A 15535-nucleotide genomic window follows, 5' to 3' on the forward strand; every position below is an offset into this window, starting at 1 on the left:
ATATATATAAGAGCGTATGATATTGTAATTATACTGTATACGCATATATATATATATATATATATATAATATATATATATATATATATATGTATATATATATATATATATATATATATATATAATATATATATATATATATATAAACACGCATATCCATCTACATAAATGCCATCAACTCACACAAATTTCTTTTATTTTTTTTTTTTTAGCTAAGACGTGTTTGAGCAAAAATTGTTTTGCATGTCTTTGTGCCGTTTCAGGTAAAATGTTTTTTATATATAGATACTAATTTGTAATTAGTTTTTTGTAACAGAAAATATTTTTTTAGCATCTGTAGCTGATTACTCTTCTTCTGAACAGGGTACATTGTGCTCTTTCTCGAAGATATTTTTATTTATTTTTTTTTTTCATTTTAGAGAGGCAGTAAGCAATCGGATTTTCAAGATGCATTGTTGTTAACTGTTAAAGCGTGATTCGTGATTCATTACAAAATGGTCAAAATAACTGTCTGCATGCCTGTGTGTCTGTTCCACTAATGATTTATTTATAAAGTAATGCATTAAATCCACAGAATTTTAAGTATTTGTCTACTTATATTTTTAATGCTCAAGTAATAAAGATAATATTGGACAAATGTTAATTGATTCAGTATTGTGTTTATGTGAATGCAGAAAGAAATCGCTTCTGTGAAAGTAACTGCTGTGCTCAAGTGAGCACAAAATGTTCATATATAAATGACTTGTCTGTTATGATAAAATCCAATTCCTGAATGCAATGAAAAGTCATATCTGTTCTCTACAATCTCTCGCTGATGCCACGCGGTCATTGTGGAATTACAGATATGCCAAATGTTTAAGCTTACAAGTCAGTAAAAATGTTCGAGATTTATTTGTGTTCAATTTTATTTGTTTCTCCAAGTATCATTTTCTGCATTTCATTTTTATTTATTTTTCCCTTTGCAGGAATGCGAAGATTGGAAATTTATAGCGACGGTCCTTGACCGACTTTTCCTGTATGTGTTTCTGCTTCTAAATATCTTTGGCTTGGTGATCTTTTTCCGAGCTCCGTCCCTCTATGACCAAAGACCCTCAATAGACAATGAGCTTTCTGAAATAACCTTAGTCAGCACCAGGCGATATGAGTAGGCTTCTCTCGCGTAGGGGCTGTCCCAAATGCGGTGGTGAAGGTGGTAGTGAAGGTGTTGGTGTTGGTGTTAATGTTGGTGTTGGTGATTTGATGGTGGTGATGATGATGATGATGATGATGATGATGTTGGGGCGTGCCGCGAGAGCGAGAGAAAGCTAGCGAGTCGCCATGTTGGTTTTCCAGTAAGTTGGGATTTTTCCATTATTCTTCCTTGAGACGCCGCTGCCGTTCTGAGCCTAGATTCCGGGACCCTCACACACCCCAAAGGGTCAGAATCTGCTTCGGTCATGATGATGGTGCTGGAGGGAACACAACTGCACTGCAAACACAAAACAATCAAGAAATATCAAAGATCGAAATATGTAGGACCTCCTCTGGGCTCAAAATTGGCTGTGTGATCTCCTTTCATTAAAATATCCTTTATTCGATTTTGTTTGTTTTTTAATTTGTCTTTTCTTTGAGATCTAGTCCCTCTTATTCTGATTAACATTCGCTTCTTGGCGCACTCTGGCTGTGCTTTGTAACTAAAATGAAAACTGAACAGTCCATTGTGATTCTAAAACCAGACTAAATCGACCGACCTTAAACACATCTAAAAGGGAATGATTTTTGCCGTTTGTCTCTAAACTGACTTTGTCTCTAGAAATTTGCCTTGCCTTTCCCTCTTTAGAGTAGCAACTTGCATGTTGTGTATTTGTCGCTGTGTTTGCAGGGTAGATATTTGTCTTTGTATTAGTGTTTTACTGCGCTCCACTTCAGTCTTCCTCAAGGTACAAAAGTAGAATGAAGTAAACCGTGGTATATTTTGAAACTAACCAAAGCACATAAGATAAAATTCAGATAAAACTCTACCTTTAGCGCGTAGAGTCACAAAAATTTCTGAATGATAGTGACTAAAATTTACAATTGACTTTTCTGTTGTTCATCAATGGAGTTGTTTTTCATTACTTGCTTTTTACCAAAATATCAGTAATAGGGTGGTTAGTGATTGTTTACGCTATCCTGAAAAGGAAATGTAGAGGAAATGTTTTCTGTAAGAAAATATTAGGCAATATGTATTTGGTTTTCCGTTTCACCAGGAGAGCCAATCGGTAAAATACAGCAATTTAGGACCAATGAGCAGACCTACAACAGTATGGTCAGTGATTGATTCAGGTTAATATGGCCAGGTAAGATTCACTTTTCTCATCCCTTTGGTTTCCATTCTACATGTGCCTAGTGCACGATTTGTGGAAGAATGTGTCCATGAAGCTCAAGCAAAAGTGGTAAGTATGAAATTACCAACGTTTTCTTTTCAACTTGGGCTTAAAGTGTTGTGGCTGTAATACACTCATTGAAGGAAACTGAAGCACTTAGCAGCAAATCTTCATGTTTTCTGCAACTGCTTTTTATTTAAGGATTGGTTTCCGATCTTTTATTAAGCGAGAAAATATTAAACCACGTTTTAAATAATCCCAGTAATAAAACTTGATGGTTATAAATCACAGATACCAGTACTTACGACGAGGCTGATGTCGATAATAACAAAAACTAAAGCGATCTCATTGAAGAAGCATCAACTGAAACCTGCATTGTCTACATTTTAGTAGCAACTCGTAGAGTTACCTACACAAAATAATAGATTTATTGGAGTCTTGTACTCAAATAGTTAAATATAAATGTGCATATCAAGAGCACCGCTAACATCGTGAAACACTCATAAAACAGAGCCACTGTCATTCTGATTTCTCCGTTGGTTTCTACGGAGTGATTCAAACACCACACTACACTGATGAGCTGGCAGCAGAAACCTGCTTCTACCAGCCAGATATACAGATGTAGATGCCACCACATTGGAAGCTAAATTGATTGTGACGCAGACTTATCCTAAGATTTTTAAAAGGTGTTGCATGATTACTGCAGTATTGGCTACTGGCTTTCTGGTTGCATAGTAGGCGCTCAGCTTAGATGATTTTCATATAAATGTTGATAGTGAATGTTGTAGTCCACTTATGATATTAAATAGTAATTCATATACCATAAGAATTTCGGCATATCTTCATAAAACTGTGTAAAGCACTGATGGAATTAACATAAAGCATGAACATGAGTTTTATTTATTGCTGTGACAAGATTAAAATATATAGGTCTTTGAAAGCTCAACGAACATTTGTGCAAAGATTATAATGTCTTTCTTTAAATTGAAATTAAACTAAGTTTTCCAAAATATAAATTGAAAATAAATTATGTTCTTCAAAATACACTTGATTGTCCATAAACGTTCATAGTAAAATATATAAAAATAATTCTGAGAATATTTTAGTTTAAATATAATAGTAAATAGTGAACATAAATTAATTAAACACCTCTCGTATGTATAAATACAATACCTGAACATATGGGCAAGTTTTCGGGCACACAGAAAGTCCATAGCGAGAAAATAAACCATTTCTATGGACCGACAAGGTAAAAATTCATTAGGCAAAATCATTGTCTAGCCTGGCATCTTATCTAAATAATCTCGTGTCTTTGAATTTTCCTGTTTGTGACTCTATTTCTGTTGCTCTGGAAATTTTGAACACTTAATTATGTTCAGTTGCACTCTTATGAAAGATTTACTGTATCGATATAACAGACTCTTTCCATAAAGTATATGTACTGAAGCACAAATGATATATATATATATATATATATATATATATATAATATATATATATATATATATATACATATAGATATATATATATATATATATAATATATATATATAATAAAATATATATATACATTATATATTATATAATATTATATATATATATATATCTATATATATATATATATATATATATATATATATATATATAATATATATATATATATATATATATATATATCCTAATATATATATAATATAATATATATATATATAAGGCAAAACCACGAAGAAAAGTGAAACAATAGAGTACTGCTACAAGGCCTTTCGACTCTCGTCCTTTACTAAGCAGACTGATATAAATATGAAAGTAAGTTTACAAAGAAAGTTTGTGTAAATGTCAGATAGGGATTATAAAGGAAAATATGTACCTGGAATCCAACACACTGGAGAATTAGTAGACCTACCTAAAACAGGGGTACAATTTAAGAGGTTTACAAAAGATTAAGTCTAACTGCTCGGAAGCAGAGATAAGACAATTAAAAGATTATACAGGGCGGTAACTGACCACCAAAGATGTTATAAGAATATAATTCCATAAATCTCATTTTTTGGTAAACAAAACATGTATTAAACATGCGGATACAAAGAAAATATCTACAAGGTAATTAATTTGTAATTAACTCAGTGATGTTATCTTTTAGATCATTCTTAAACATTTTCATTATACAAGGCTCCAAATAATACAGGCCAGAGATAATTTTAAAATTACAGTTGGAAGTAAGTTGTATAATTGCGGATTCTAAAAGGTATTTTCTTTATATCTGCATGTTTAGTACGTGTTTTGTAAAAATGTTCACTTTGCAGAAAAAAATTTAGTTCACCAAAAATTATATTTATTGAATTATATTTTTATAACATCTTTGGTGGTTAGTCCCGCCCTGTATAATCCTTTAATTGTTTTGTCCTTGCTTCCGAGTGTTGGACTTAATCTTTTGTAAACCTCTTAAATTCTACCCCTGTTTTGGGTAGGTTTACTAATTCTCCAAGTGTGTTGGATTCCAGGTAGATATAATCCCTATCTGTCATTTATTTGAGCTTTCTTTGTAAACGTCCATATTTTATGTCAGTCTGCTTACTAAAGAATGAGAGACAAAAGGCGGTACTCCTTTGTTTCACTTTCCTTAATTGCTTTTGCCTTTATATTCATCACGTTCCAAATTTTCGTGATTCAGTTATATATATATATATATATATATATATATATATAATATATATATATATATATATATAATATATATATATATATATATATATATTTAAATTTACTACGGTCTTGGTGAAAGTAATCTTTTCTACCTGGATTTTGGTTTCCCCGGTGGTATGTCACCTAAATGGGACATGGGCCTTTTTCAGGCCAGGGGCAGTTTAACCATTTTACTCTTAAGGATAACGAAAAAAGAAATATTGGGATTCTCAGGCCCATACCCTGAGCTTGTTTTGTAAATATTTAGATAAAAACGAAGATAGTAATTTTTAGTTACTTGAATGTAACTGGATGCCGTACAAAAGAAAAAATGTATAGTTGATGATGTGCTGCATGAGGCAACAAAGTAAAAGGACAGGATGTGGGGTGGCTGTTTGGTGAGTTGAATATCTATTAAATGAAAAAGGTCAGTGTCAGTAACGATATTCATCCAAGAAGTGAGCTGGATAAGGAGGTATAGACCTGTCTGATACACAAGGTGTAAAAGTCAACAAATGACTTTGTACCCAAACTGCCGATGCATATTGAATATTATTGTTATCAAAATAGGTAAAGGATAGTCCTTTTTATATTGAATCTGTGTAGATAGTTAAATGCTATGAAACTTAGTTAAACCAGAGTACAAGGGCAAGAGTATGTTGGGCATAGAGGGACACATTAACCATAGTAGAAGAGCAGAGCTCAAAGGAGGGAGTGGTTCTTGTCAACAGAAATTATTCGTGATCCATATTTTGAAGCAAGGTAATGAAGACAATAAGGTGTGAAAAAACTTGATCTTGCTTGGTGATCTAAATGTAACAGTACATGAAAACGACAACGATAGTACTGTGCACAGTCTGATAATGAAGTATAAGTGGCAAAAAATGGTTACTGTAACAATAAGAAAAGAAGTAGTTGATATTGTTTATTTCTTACTTTATACTCGAATATAAGGATGGGTTCAAGATTTTGCCATAAATTGTATAAAGGCAAGTGCTTTACTTAAGAGGGGAGTAAATGTGGTAAAGAGGCACAAAGGAATAAAGCATAGGCTAACAATAACGATCAAGAGAGTTTAAAGGATTCAAAGGTTGGGTCATTTGAACAGGGCACAGGGACAAAGAGAGAAGTAATGAAAGAGCGGTGCTGGGAAAGTTGAGCTGAGTATAATGGACAAAACAGGAGAGTTACTGAACTGCATATAAAAAGGCAAGAGTGAATGTTATGGAGTAAATAAAGTTAGAGCTGGAATGTTTGGGTAGAATAGGTGAGGAGTTGCTTTCTGAAGAGAATACTTGAGCAAATAGATGCTGTTCAAAGAGCCTGCAGGCTTTTGTTTTATTTTAAACAACTATTGCAAGTTTGTTTGAGTAGCTATGAACGTGACTACCAATGATGTACAAGTAGTTCTAAAAAGTTAAAGAATGGAAAGGAACCTGGAATTAGGAGACTGATGACTGAGATTAGTCAAATTACAGGGAAGGTTTAATAAGAGTGATTCTGTGGAATAAGTGTCCTTTTGTATTAGGTAAGAGACGAGAGAAGGTGTAAATACTTAAATGCTACACCTCATTCTGTATATAGAAAAGTTGAAGAATGTGAGACGTGATAGACGAGAGGTGTATGTGGCTTGTAATTTTGTTTATCAAAATGAAGCTTTATGATGAAAATCTTCATGAAGAGCAACTGGGCTGGTGTACAAATAGGTTTCAAACAAGAATGGGTCATTAAAATTTGTTTATTTTTTATGGATGGAGTAATGAAAGACGTGAAAATGTGAACAGTAGCAAGAATAAGATTACGATGAAAAGTGGGTTTTAGAGATCAGTGACTGTTAGGGATGAAGAATGGAAGTTCCCAACTTGTTTGTAGATCCGTGTAAATGTTATAGTTTCTGGCACAATGACAAAAGAGGGTGATAACCAAACAATACAGGCAAAGAGTATTCTGAAACGTTGTGAAGTAGAAAAAGGCAATCCGGTAAATACTGATGTTATAATACACAGAAATAAGATGAGGCAATACTAAAGAAAAGTTAAGTTTGCTAGTATCTCGGGAAAAACAAATGATCTTGGAGGCTTGAATAATATATATGGAATTACTAATGGAAAGAGGATTAGAAGAGTTAAAAACGTGGGGGTATGAATGCTGCAATAATGCAAAGTAGTTGTCTGTTAAAGCATAGATTGGTATCTTTTGAGGTGCTTTGCTCATGTGCAGGGAGAGCGGAAGACTTCGTTTGTGATAACTGTCTGTGACTAATACAGTTTTGGGTTAAGGAGAGAGAAATGTCGTGAAACAATGTTAGCACGAAAGGGTTTCCATATCCCAGAAACTTTGGCATCTGTACAAGCAATAAATGAAGGACATAGCATACAAGATAGGGTTAACCATCTGCTGATGAATGTTGTGCATTTGTGAAATAGCTCTGAGGCCGCGGAAGCCTCAGCCACGTAGGATTCGTCTTTGATTCTACGATTGCTCCTTAATATTTACTCTGAAGGATTGGCACAGTTTCGAAGTCTATGAGTGTCTTGTGCATAACGTATTCTAGTTTGGGGTACTATAGACATTTTGATCTGTTATTTATCCCTGGGAAAAGTGTTGGAATATCAACAACATTCTCATGGCACTACACCCATAATCTGAAAGATCAGTATAAACAAAGCTTCTGCACATATGGTGTTAGCATTACTACTCTTTTCATGAGTGGAAAGAAATTTCCTTAATGTATTTCTGTGGACGCTGTTAAAACTAGAGTTTCAAAAAATAATCTTGGAAGACGAAATTTTATCAATCGAATAATAATGATGGCATGAAGCTTATAAAAATGATTTCATTCGAGAAGAATTCATGTTCGTTCTGAATATTTCTTCTTGCATTTATTTAAATCGAACTTTCTGTTGTATACCTTGCTCATCGTTTCTGTCTCGAAGAAATAGAAGGTGGAAGGGCAGACTGCTCTGTTTATCCTCAAACAGGCTTCTGAGAATTACCCTGTGATTGGAGATTTCCTTCCGCCTGGAAGTTTCCTACGTTTTTCTTTTACTCTCGCCAGCCTCATTTCAGATGTGTGAGTTTGATTTTTTCTAAGAGCCGATGAAGTTCGTCGGCCCGATGAGAAAAGTGGGTTTGATTTTTTTTAGGGAACAGATGGCGGAACTTCGAAACTAAGAAGTGCAGTGGGAGAATGGCTTAAAATTCATTTATTTTGCCTTTATAATTAAGAGATAAATGGGAGTTGAGTGTTTCGGGAACTTGTCAAGAAAGGTTAAACATTTATTTTAACCTATACCATTTTATTATTAAAATCCTTGCTCTTAGGTAACGAACTACCTTTTCACTCGCAAGGTAAATTTTGAGTGACGATAAAAAAAGTATAAATTAAGGTTGCTGATTTCGGTAATGAAGACGACGAATGAGTACAATATTTGACTGCTATTTACAGTCTTTCTTTTAGATGTGCCCCGTTGTCGAACTTCTCAGTTCTGGAGATCCTTTATCCCTCACACCATTGGACTGTGGAACATTCTCCTTGAGGATGTTGTGCCGTTCGAACCAGAAAAGTTCAAGCAAAGATACAGCTTAATACAACCCTAAAACTATTTTTATATTTTAATAATTTGCTTACATTTTAATCTATTTTATTTATTAATTTGTGAATTTATGGTTCTTTTTATTTCCTAATTACCTTCTGTTACTTTCAAATGAACATCTTATTCTTTGGAGCTTGAATTTCAAGTCTGTAGGATTCTTCCATATAAATAGGGTTCATCTTCTGACTAGTAATAATATTAGTACTAATAATGCTGGAGACTCTGATGTGATAGCATGCAGTTGAGTGGTTCCAAAAAGCAATGCCTAAAGTAAGACAGTAAAAGGGCCACAAACCTGTAATTAAAACAAGAAAGTTTGGAAACTAAACAAACACTCAAAAAGGCTGAGCAGTCCACCTCCAATCAGGTCTTTTGCTCAACAGGCACATTTCTACGTATGGGAGTCTAATCAATCACTGGACCTAATTTTGGTCTATTTTTTTCTTTTGTATTCACCTATAAATTTATGTGTAATCTTATTAACAAGAGAACGAACAAAAGGCTTCAGAGACTGTAAATCTGGTTCAAGACTGAATAACTAATCATCCCTTGGTGACCCTTCTCTTGATCCAGATCTCCCCCTACTAATTTTTTTTCTGCCATTCGTGAGACTGAAAATTACTAGATGTTTTGTAAAAACTGACATAGTGCTCTGTAACTTATGACCAACAGATACAAGTAGACTGTCAAAGTGAACCAGGAACATAATTTTTCTGGAAGTTACATACAAACCAAACAGAAACAAAACTTTGTTAAAGGAAAGACATGCTTTATTGAAAATTTTTATCTACTCCAGACTCGCGTGATTTAGCTTAACAAATCCATTATCATAACACTTTCAGGCATATCGAGGTATGTGGCAGTCATTTGTACCAGAAAAGTAGCAAAGAAGTAAATTGTTCGTCCAAAGTGGCCTAAAAGGTAGACTGTTCCTCGATAGTGAAAAACAAAATCTATTTTTCCATGAAGAGTGTTGAAGTCAAATTTTACTTTAGATGTGGCTCTCTTAGTTCATTGCAGTCTATATTTCATAACAAACCTATGACCAAGTCAATATAAAAAAGTACTTATTTTTGAACACCAGAAACAAGAGCACTCGCATTTACGGTTCTTTAGTCTCTACTCAAATGCGGGGAGTATGTTGATTGGTGTTCCGTTTTTGTAGTGGAGTTATGAGTTATCAGTCCTGTTCACATCTTGAAAGGAGTGATTATTTGACCAATCCCTTCAAGTCTTTCACTTCAGTTTCCAGAAGGCTTTGGGTTTTGTGGAATCTAATTTATATGCTGGGTGTAGGATAGACTCAAAGTGATGAAGCTATGACCAACTGTTTATAAAGTTTCACCCCTCTTAGTGCTGATGATGGCCATTAGCCAGGTTGTGAGCATTAATATTTGTGTGATGCATTCTTTTCCAAATAGTTTTTCCTGCCTGGTTTGACCTTATCACAAGGTTGTGGTAAAGTCATATACAAATATTTTGTTAGGTTTATGCAATGTAGTTTAAACGTAACTTCCTTATTTTCAATATTCCGTGCCTGTGGATCAGATTTTGTAAGCAAATATTTAAGTTGAAGTAGATTGTAATATTTCATTTCCTTCAGAGAAGTATTAAGTTTACATTAATTTTTCATTGTGAGTAGGTTTTAATGATTTACTTAATGTTGTTCACATTTCAATCTCACTTGTTATTAAGTATAGTTCCCATTCAGCTTTTATAATTATGTACTGCTATGTTGTTTGTTGCAATATCTCTTCATCAATTATTGATATATGCAGTTCTTGTGTTCAAAATGGGTTTTGTTTTTTACTTGTTATCATAATGCACTAGTTATCTTCGTGCATTTCTTTCGTAGGTAGAAGAGTATTCTTTTGTAATAACAACACTTCTTTTTTTTCACAGACATGGCCCTTTTAAATACTGTCTTTAGAAATCAAACTGGCATTGCCTTCACTTAAAACTAGTAGTTCAAAATATATTGCACTGTATCTTACCGCAAAAAATATTACTACTTTGAAAACTACTTTCATTACTTCTTTTAATCAGTTTCTGACCGAACTTCTAGTGTTATGTACTTGGTAATTCTACAATTTCCTTTTCCTCCAAATCCCATGATTAAGACAGGGAACTTCAAATATGTAATCTTGTAAGATTATGAATTGATATGGTTGCTGTGGAGAGTAACTCAACATAGCATTGATGAACCGCAACGTTGTTGTTTATTTTATTAGTGTGGGACAGAGATTTTTAACATTCTTTTCAATTCTGTGTTCAGTTAAATAAAATTGTCATTTTTATTGTATGAATTCGTCTGTAAATGTTCACAATGTTATAGTGTAAAAATAATGGAAAGGGCATTGTGAATGTTATTTCCATTATTCAAAATCATAGTTACAATTAAAATTAGATTTGTAACATATCACAGGTCGGAACGCTCTCTTCATTTATGGGAAACAGAATACTCAAAACCTAGATTGCTTCTAACAGAACAGAGAAATTTAAAAACTTGCAATTGCTGACAGACCTACTAGTAATAAAGTATAATGAAAATCGTAATATATGCCACGTGTTTCTTGTGAATTTAAAGCTTTGCAGCATTTTGGATTGAGGCAGTAATACAATGAATCGAAACAATCATTTATGTGCTAAAAACCAAGGAGACCCATTGTGCTGTTATCGTTTAGGTTGTAATGAAATTGAACAGTTTCTTATCTCAAAATCTATTTGTGAAAAGAGCTCTCGAGTTTTGGGGGAAAGTTTGAGAAAAGGGGTAAGAGTCGTTGGGACTCATCAACTATGTTGAGTATTGATGGTGAGTAAATTTGTCACATTTTTTCTTCAACCTCTTGGCGTCCTCCCCAAGGAATGCTTGGTGTTGTGGTTAACCTTTTTTGCACCTTACCATAACCTAGAAGTACCTGGACATAACCCGGAAGTACCACAAAAGACCTTGGACTTCTGTAGCAGACAGTGTATGTGAGGACGAATTGTGTTGCTGGTGTATTTAGGAACATTAAGTATTGCACTCTGGTAAATAACAAAACATTGTTTCTTGTAACAAGACAATGGGACTGAAACTTAGTTTGGAGCTTTAAGGAACAGAACACAGCACAACATAAGAAATATAGCCAAAACATGAATACATTAATTTGAATTGCCTGATCAAATTTAATTCAGTATGACTAATACTACTTAGAATTCTGACATTATCTTTCACGAGGACTAAACACTTTCACACCAAAGGATATGACAGAAGACGTTATTTTAATTTTTTTCCTCACATTCCAATGCAGACTGAGTAATGTGACTGCAGAATATGATAGTATTTATTTACAACAACCAGAAGGCACGCTTGGCTGAGCTTTAAATGTGTTCGTGTCACTTCTAATACAGTAAACACACCTTTTGATCTCCTTTTTTCAAAGGGAATGGAAAGCCTATGACATATTCCAGTAAAGGATATTGAGATTTATGTATGTTTAATCAACATCAAAGCCCCCAAAACACAAAAGGCAGATTCCCTTCAATGCCAGGGGGTCAAATTTGTAACATGATCAATCATTTTAAACCTTGCGCAATACAGGGATCACTTTCCATTCGTTTCTTTTGATCATATGTTATTCGGCCATGCCCAGTTTTCTGGGCCGTGAATAGGGCATCAAAATATTTCAAAGTGGAAGGTTGGAATGAGATGATCGCGTTACACTCAAGGAGGAAATCCTTTCCTCTAACAACATGAGTTTTTTCTTGTTCAATATCATTTTTATTTTTATTTTCTTTTTTTTTTCTATTGCATTTGGAAATGTATTCCCCATATTACTTTCTGTGGATGGAAATTCGCTTGTTGGTTAGAGATTGGAAATACTTAATAAAAACGTCAATTGGAACATTGATATCTTTATGGCATGGAACTCTTATACTCTGATGCACAGACAGTGATAATAGATGTAGTCTTTTGATATGAGGCTCGTTTTCATAAGACTAAATAAAATGACCTGAAGCTAAAGAATTACAAGTGAATACACGTTTTCCCTAGTTAGAGTAACGTTAAAAAATCTTAAATAGTGTGTTTATATCCTTTCGATAAATAAGCATCTGTATGATAAGTGGTGCACTGAGGCTCATCTACACCAACTCAAGGACCTGAGCAAATTCGATATTGCCTCGGTTTTATTCAACTCACTTTTATTTTCTGTATCCCAACGAATTTAATCCTGTCGACTTTATTTTGATTTCAATAAGCCTTTTTAAAATGAAGACACTGAGTTTTACATGTTGGATAAATAATCATAAAATTCCTCTCGTGTTTCTAAATCATACATGATTAAAATAAATCGCTGAATCGTTGCACTTGTTTTTGCTCTGCATGACCTACATTCATTCATGATTTTCTCTCACTAACTGAAGTACACCAGTGATTCAACATTGCTGCAATAAGTGAATCTGAACAGTCTAGATCTGTCATAGTCTTAACTTTATAATACTCATGAGTCTAACGAAACACACACTCCGTTATTTATAGAATTGCTGCCATTATTCTGAAGCAGAATGTTCGCCGCGTTATATTTTCTTTTTATTGTTCTTTTCCCGTTGTTTTGGTACAGGTGATTGAAGATTGGAAGTACGTCGCAATGGTACTGGATCGCTTGTTCCTGTGGGTCTTCACCATCGCTTGCGTTGTTGGAACCTGTGGGATCATCTTCCAGGCGCCCTCCCTCTATGACACCAGAGGACCCATAGACGAAGTCTATTCAGAAATCGGTCCTGCAATTGCGGGTCAGAATAATTAAATAACTTGACTCCTCCCAATTAAATAAAAGAAGAAGAGTTGAAATTTGTGTGCGTGTACCAGCTTCCCCCTTTTGAGAAAACATAACTTGTAATCTTATTTATAGCTAGGTAAACAATATGGCGACTCCATTAAACTTGATCTTTGATTACATCTTGTCAATTTTTTCTTACCTGTAAGGATATCTTGATACCAAGTCATTTAGATTCATGTATATGTGTGTGAGTGTATGTGACTCTTATTGTATATGATGTCTTTATGAATGTTAAACCAGAATTTGCTAGACTAAGGAATCTTGATTACGCTTCAAACTTTAGAGAATTTTAGGTATCTGATCACTATATATTTATGAAGGGTGCATTATTTTATTTGTTTTCTGGCGATGTGTGCGCGCGTGTAGATTATGCATACCACAAGGAAATTATATTATTAAATTATATTTATATATATTATAATATATATATATATATAATTATAATATTATATAATATAAGATATATATTATATATCTATATATATAGTATAAATATTTATATGTATGCATATTGTGTATATATATATATATATATATATCATATATATATTAATATATATATATATATATAGTATATATATAATATATATATATATGTAATATATGTATATATATATATGTATATATATATATATATATATATATATATATATATATATATATATATATACTAAGTATATGTATAAACACAGAGACTGAGTAACATGTACATGCTTAATCTCGCACACACGAAATAACACAGATTAATGTAAATGTTATAAAGTTTAAATTTTTCATATATACCACGAACGCTAGTGTTGTTTTTTATGTGAAATAGTGTTCTTTGTAACTATAAAGAATCCGTTAACACTAGATTTTTCCTCTTTATATTAGAAATTCAGCAACGTAATAGGTAATGAAAATTTTGTTTCCTTTCTTAATAACTTAAATTCATTTAATCATTAGAATGTCAAAAATAAGGTAATTTAACCGGATGAAAGAAGAAGAATATGTATTTTCGTATACACGTCTTTTATACCTAATACTGTTAAGATGTTTGGTCTATGTCTCCACCCAGAAATGAAAAGGCAGAAAAGGAAGACACGGTAAGACGTCGTGAAAGGAAATGTATCAATTCACCTAAGGTATCCTCAATGTTGATTTGTTTATTTAGCCGAAGTTCAACAACATACATTCTGGATATAGATTGCATATACTTACGCATGTACACATTCTAGATGTGTTGTGTATGTGCTGTTGTAAACATATGCATAAATGCATACTGTACAGTATATATACATGCATACAATATGTTTGTGTATGTTTAAGGATATGTTACTTACTTGCTGTACATGCTATTGTAGAATAATGTTTTCTTTGAAAGCCGACGCAACGGAGTGTATGTAGGGTAATGATATTCGGAATGCGCTGTTGATTTATTTTGATAGGAATAGCTTTTTAATTGAAAGAATTTTTCACAAGGGTATGAAAAAGAAATAACTAAAATCTACCCTGTAATCAGCTCACCCAAACTGTGTTACAATATCGAAGACAATATTTGATTGTACATATTTGATTATCATATGTAAATCATTTAAAGTAGTTGAGATAAATGTTCAATAATTGACCATTTCATCATCGTGTTTTAGTTTTCTCGACCACATTGCTGCATATGGTAAAGGTCCGACGATTTCGTATATCGAGGTAATTAATCTTAAGTGCGTCTTCATTTTAAAAGTCTTCAATAAATTTATATATAAGAAGAAGAATGTTAAAGTGAAGAATTAGCTGAAATGTAAGAAGTTCGTGACTGATATTTGATATCGGTTGAGAGTCACATTCAAATTATATGAAACACTTACTATACTTGTCGTGGACGATGGTAATAGGATTTCATAACAACTGTACATTTTATGCGATAAGTATTCGAGGTCATATCAGTTTCCGAATGAGTTCAGTTTATCGTGACAGTGTACAGAAGTACAGCATTATTCATGTATGTTAAATGGTCCATTATATTCATTAATCTTAATAGATGCTCTTATTGATAATTTTCCATTAATCTAAGGTCAATTACGTTGACCTTACGTGACCTAGACAATAATATGCCTT

At 33.1% G+C, this 15535-nt stretch overlaps 1 protein-coding gene across 7 annotated transcripts in view; it reads left to right on the forward strand.

The window, feature by feature from the left end:
* The window catches only part of LOC135201370 (acetylcholine receptor subunit beta-like 2), a 658252-nt gene extending 644689 nt beyond the window's left edge, over window positions 1-13563 (forward strand). For 4 of the 7 annotated variants that reach the window (XM_064230214.1, XM_064230216.1, XM_064230215.1 and 1 more), the window contains one exon: window positions 13226-13563. In XM_064230214.1, the coding sequence (XP_064086284.1) occupies window positions 13226-13411 (186 nt within the window). In that variant the 3' untranslated portion in view covers window positions 13412-13563. Of the gene's footprint in view, window positions 1-964; window positions 1331-13225 lie in introns of all 7 variants that reach the window. The other 3 variants (XR_010311516.1, XR_010311517.1, XR_010311518.1) reach the window with 1 other exon arrangement.
* Window positions 13564-15535: the final 1972 nt, after the last annotated feature.

This window comes from Macrobrachium nipponense, chromosome 28 (genome assembly GCF_015104395.2).
Source record: "Macrobrachium nipponense isolate FS-2020 chromosome 28, ASM1510439v2, whole genome shotgun sequence".
Lineage (NCBI taxonomy): Eukaryota > Metazoa > Arthropoda > Malacostraca > Decapoda > Palaemonidae > Macrobrachium > Macrobrachium nipponense.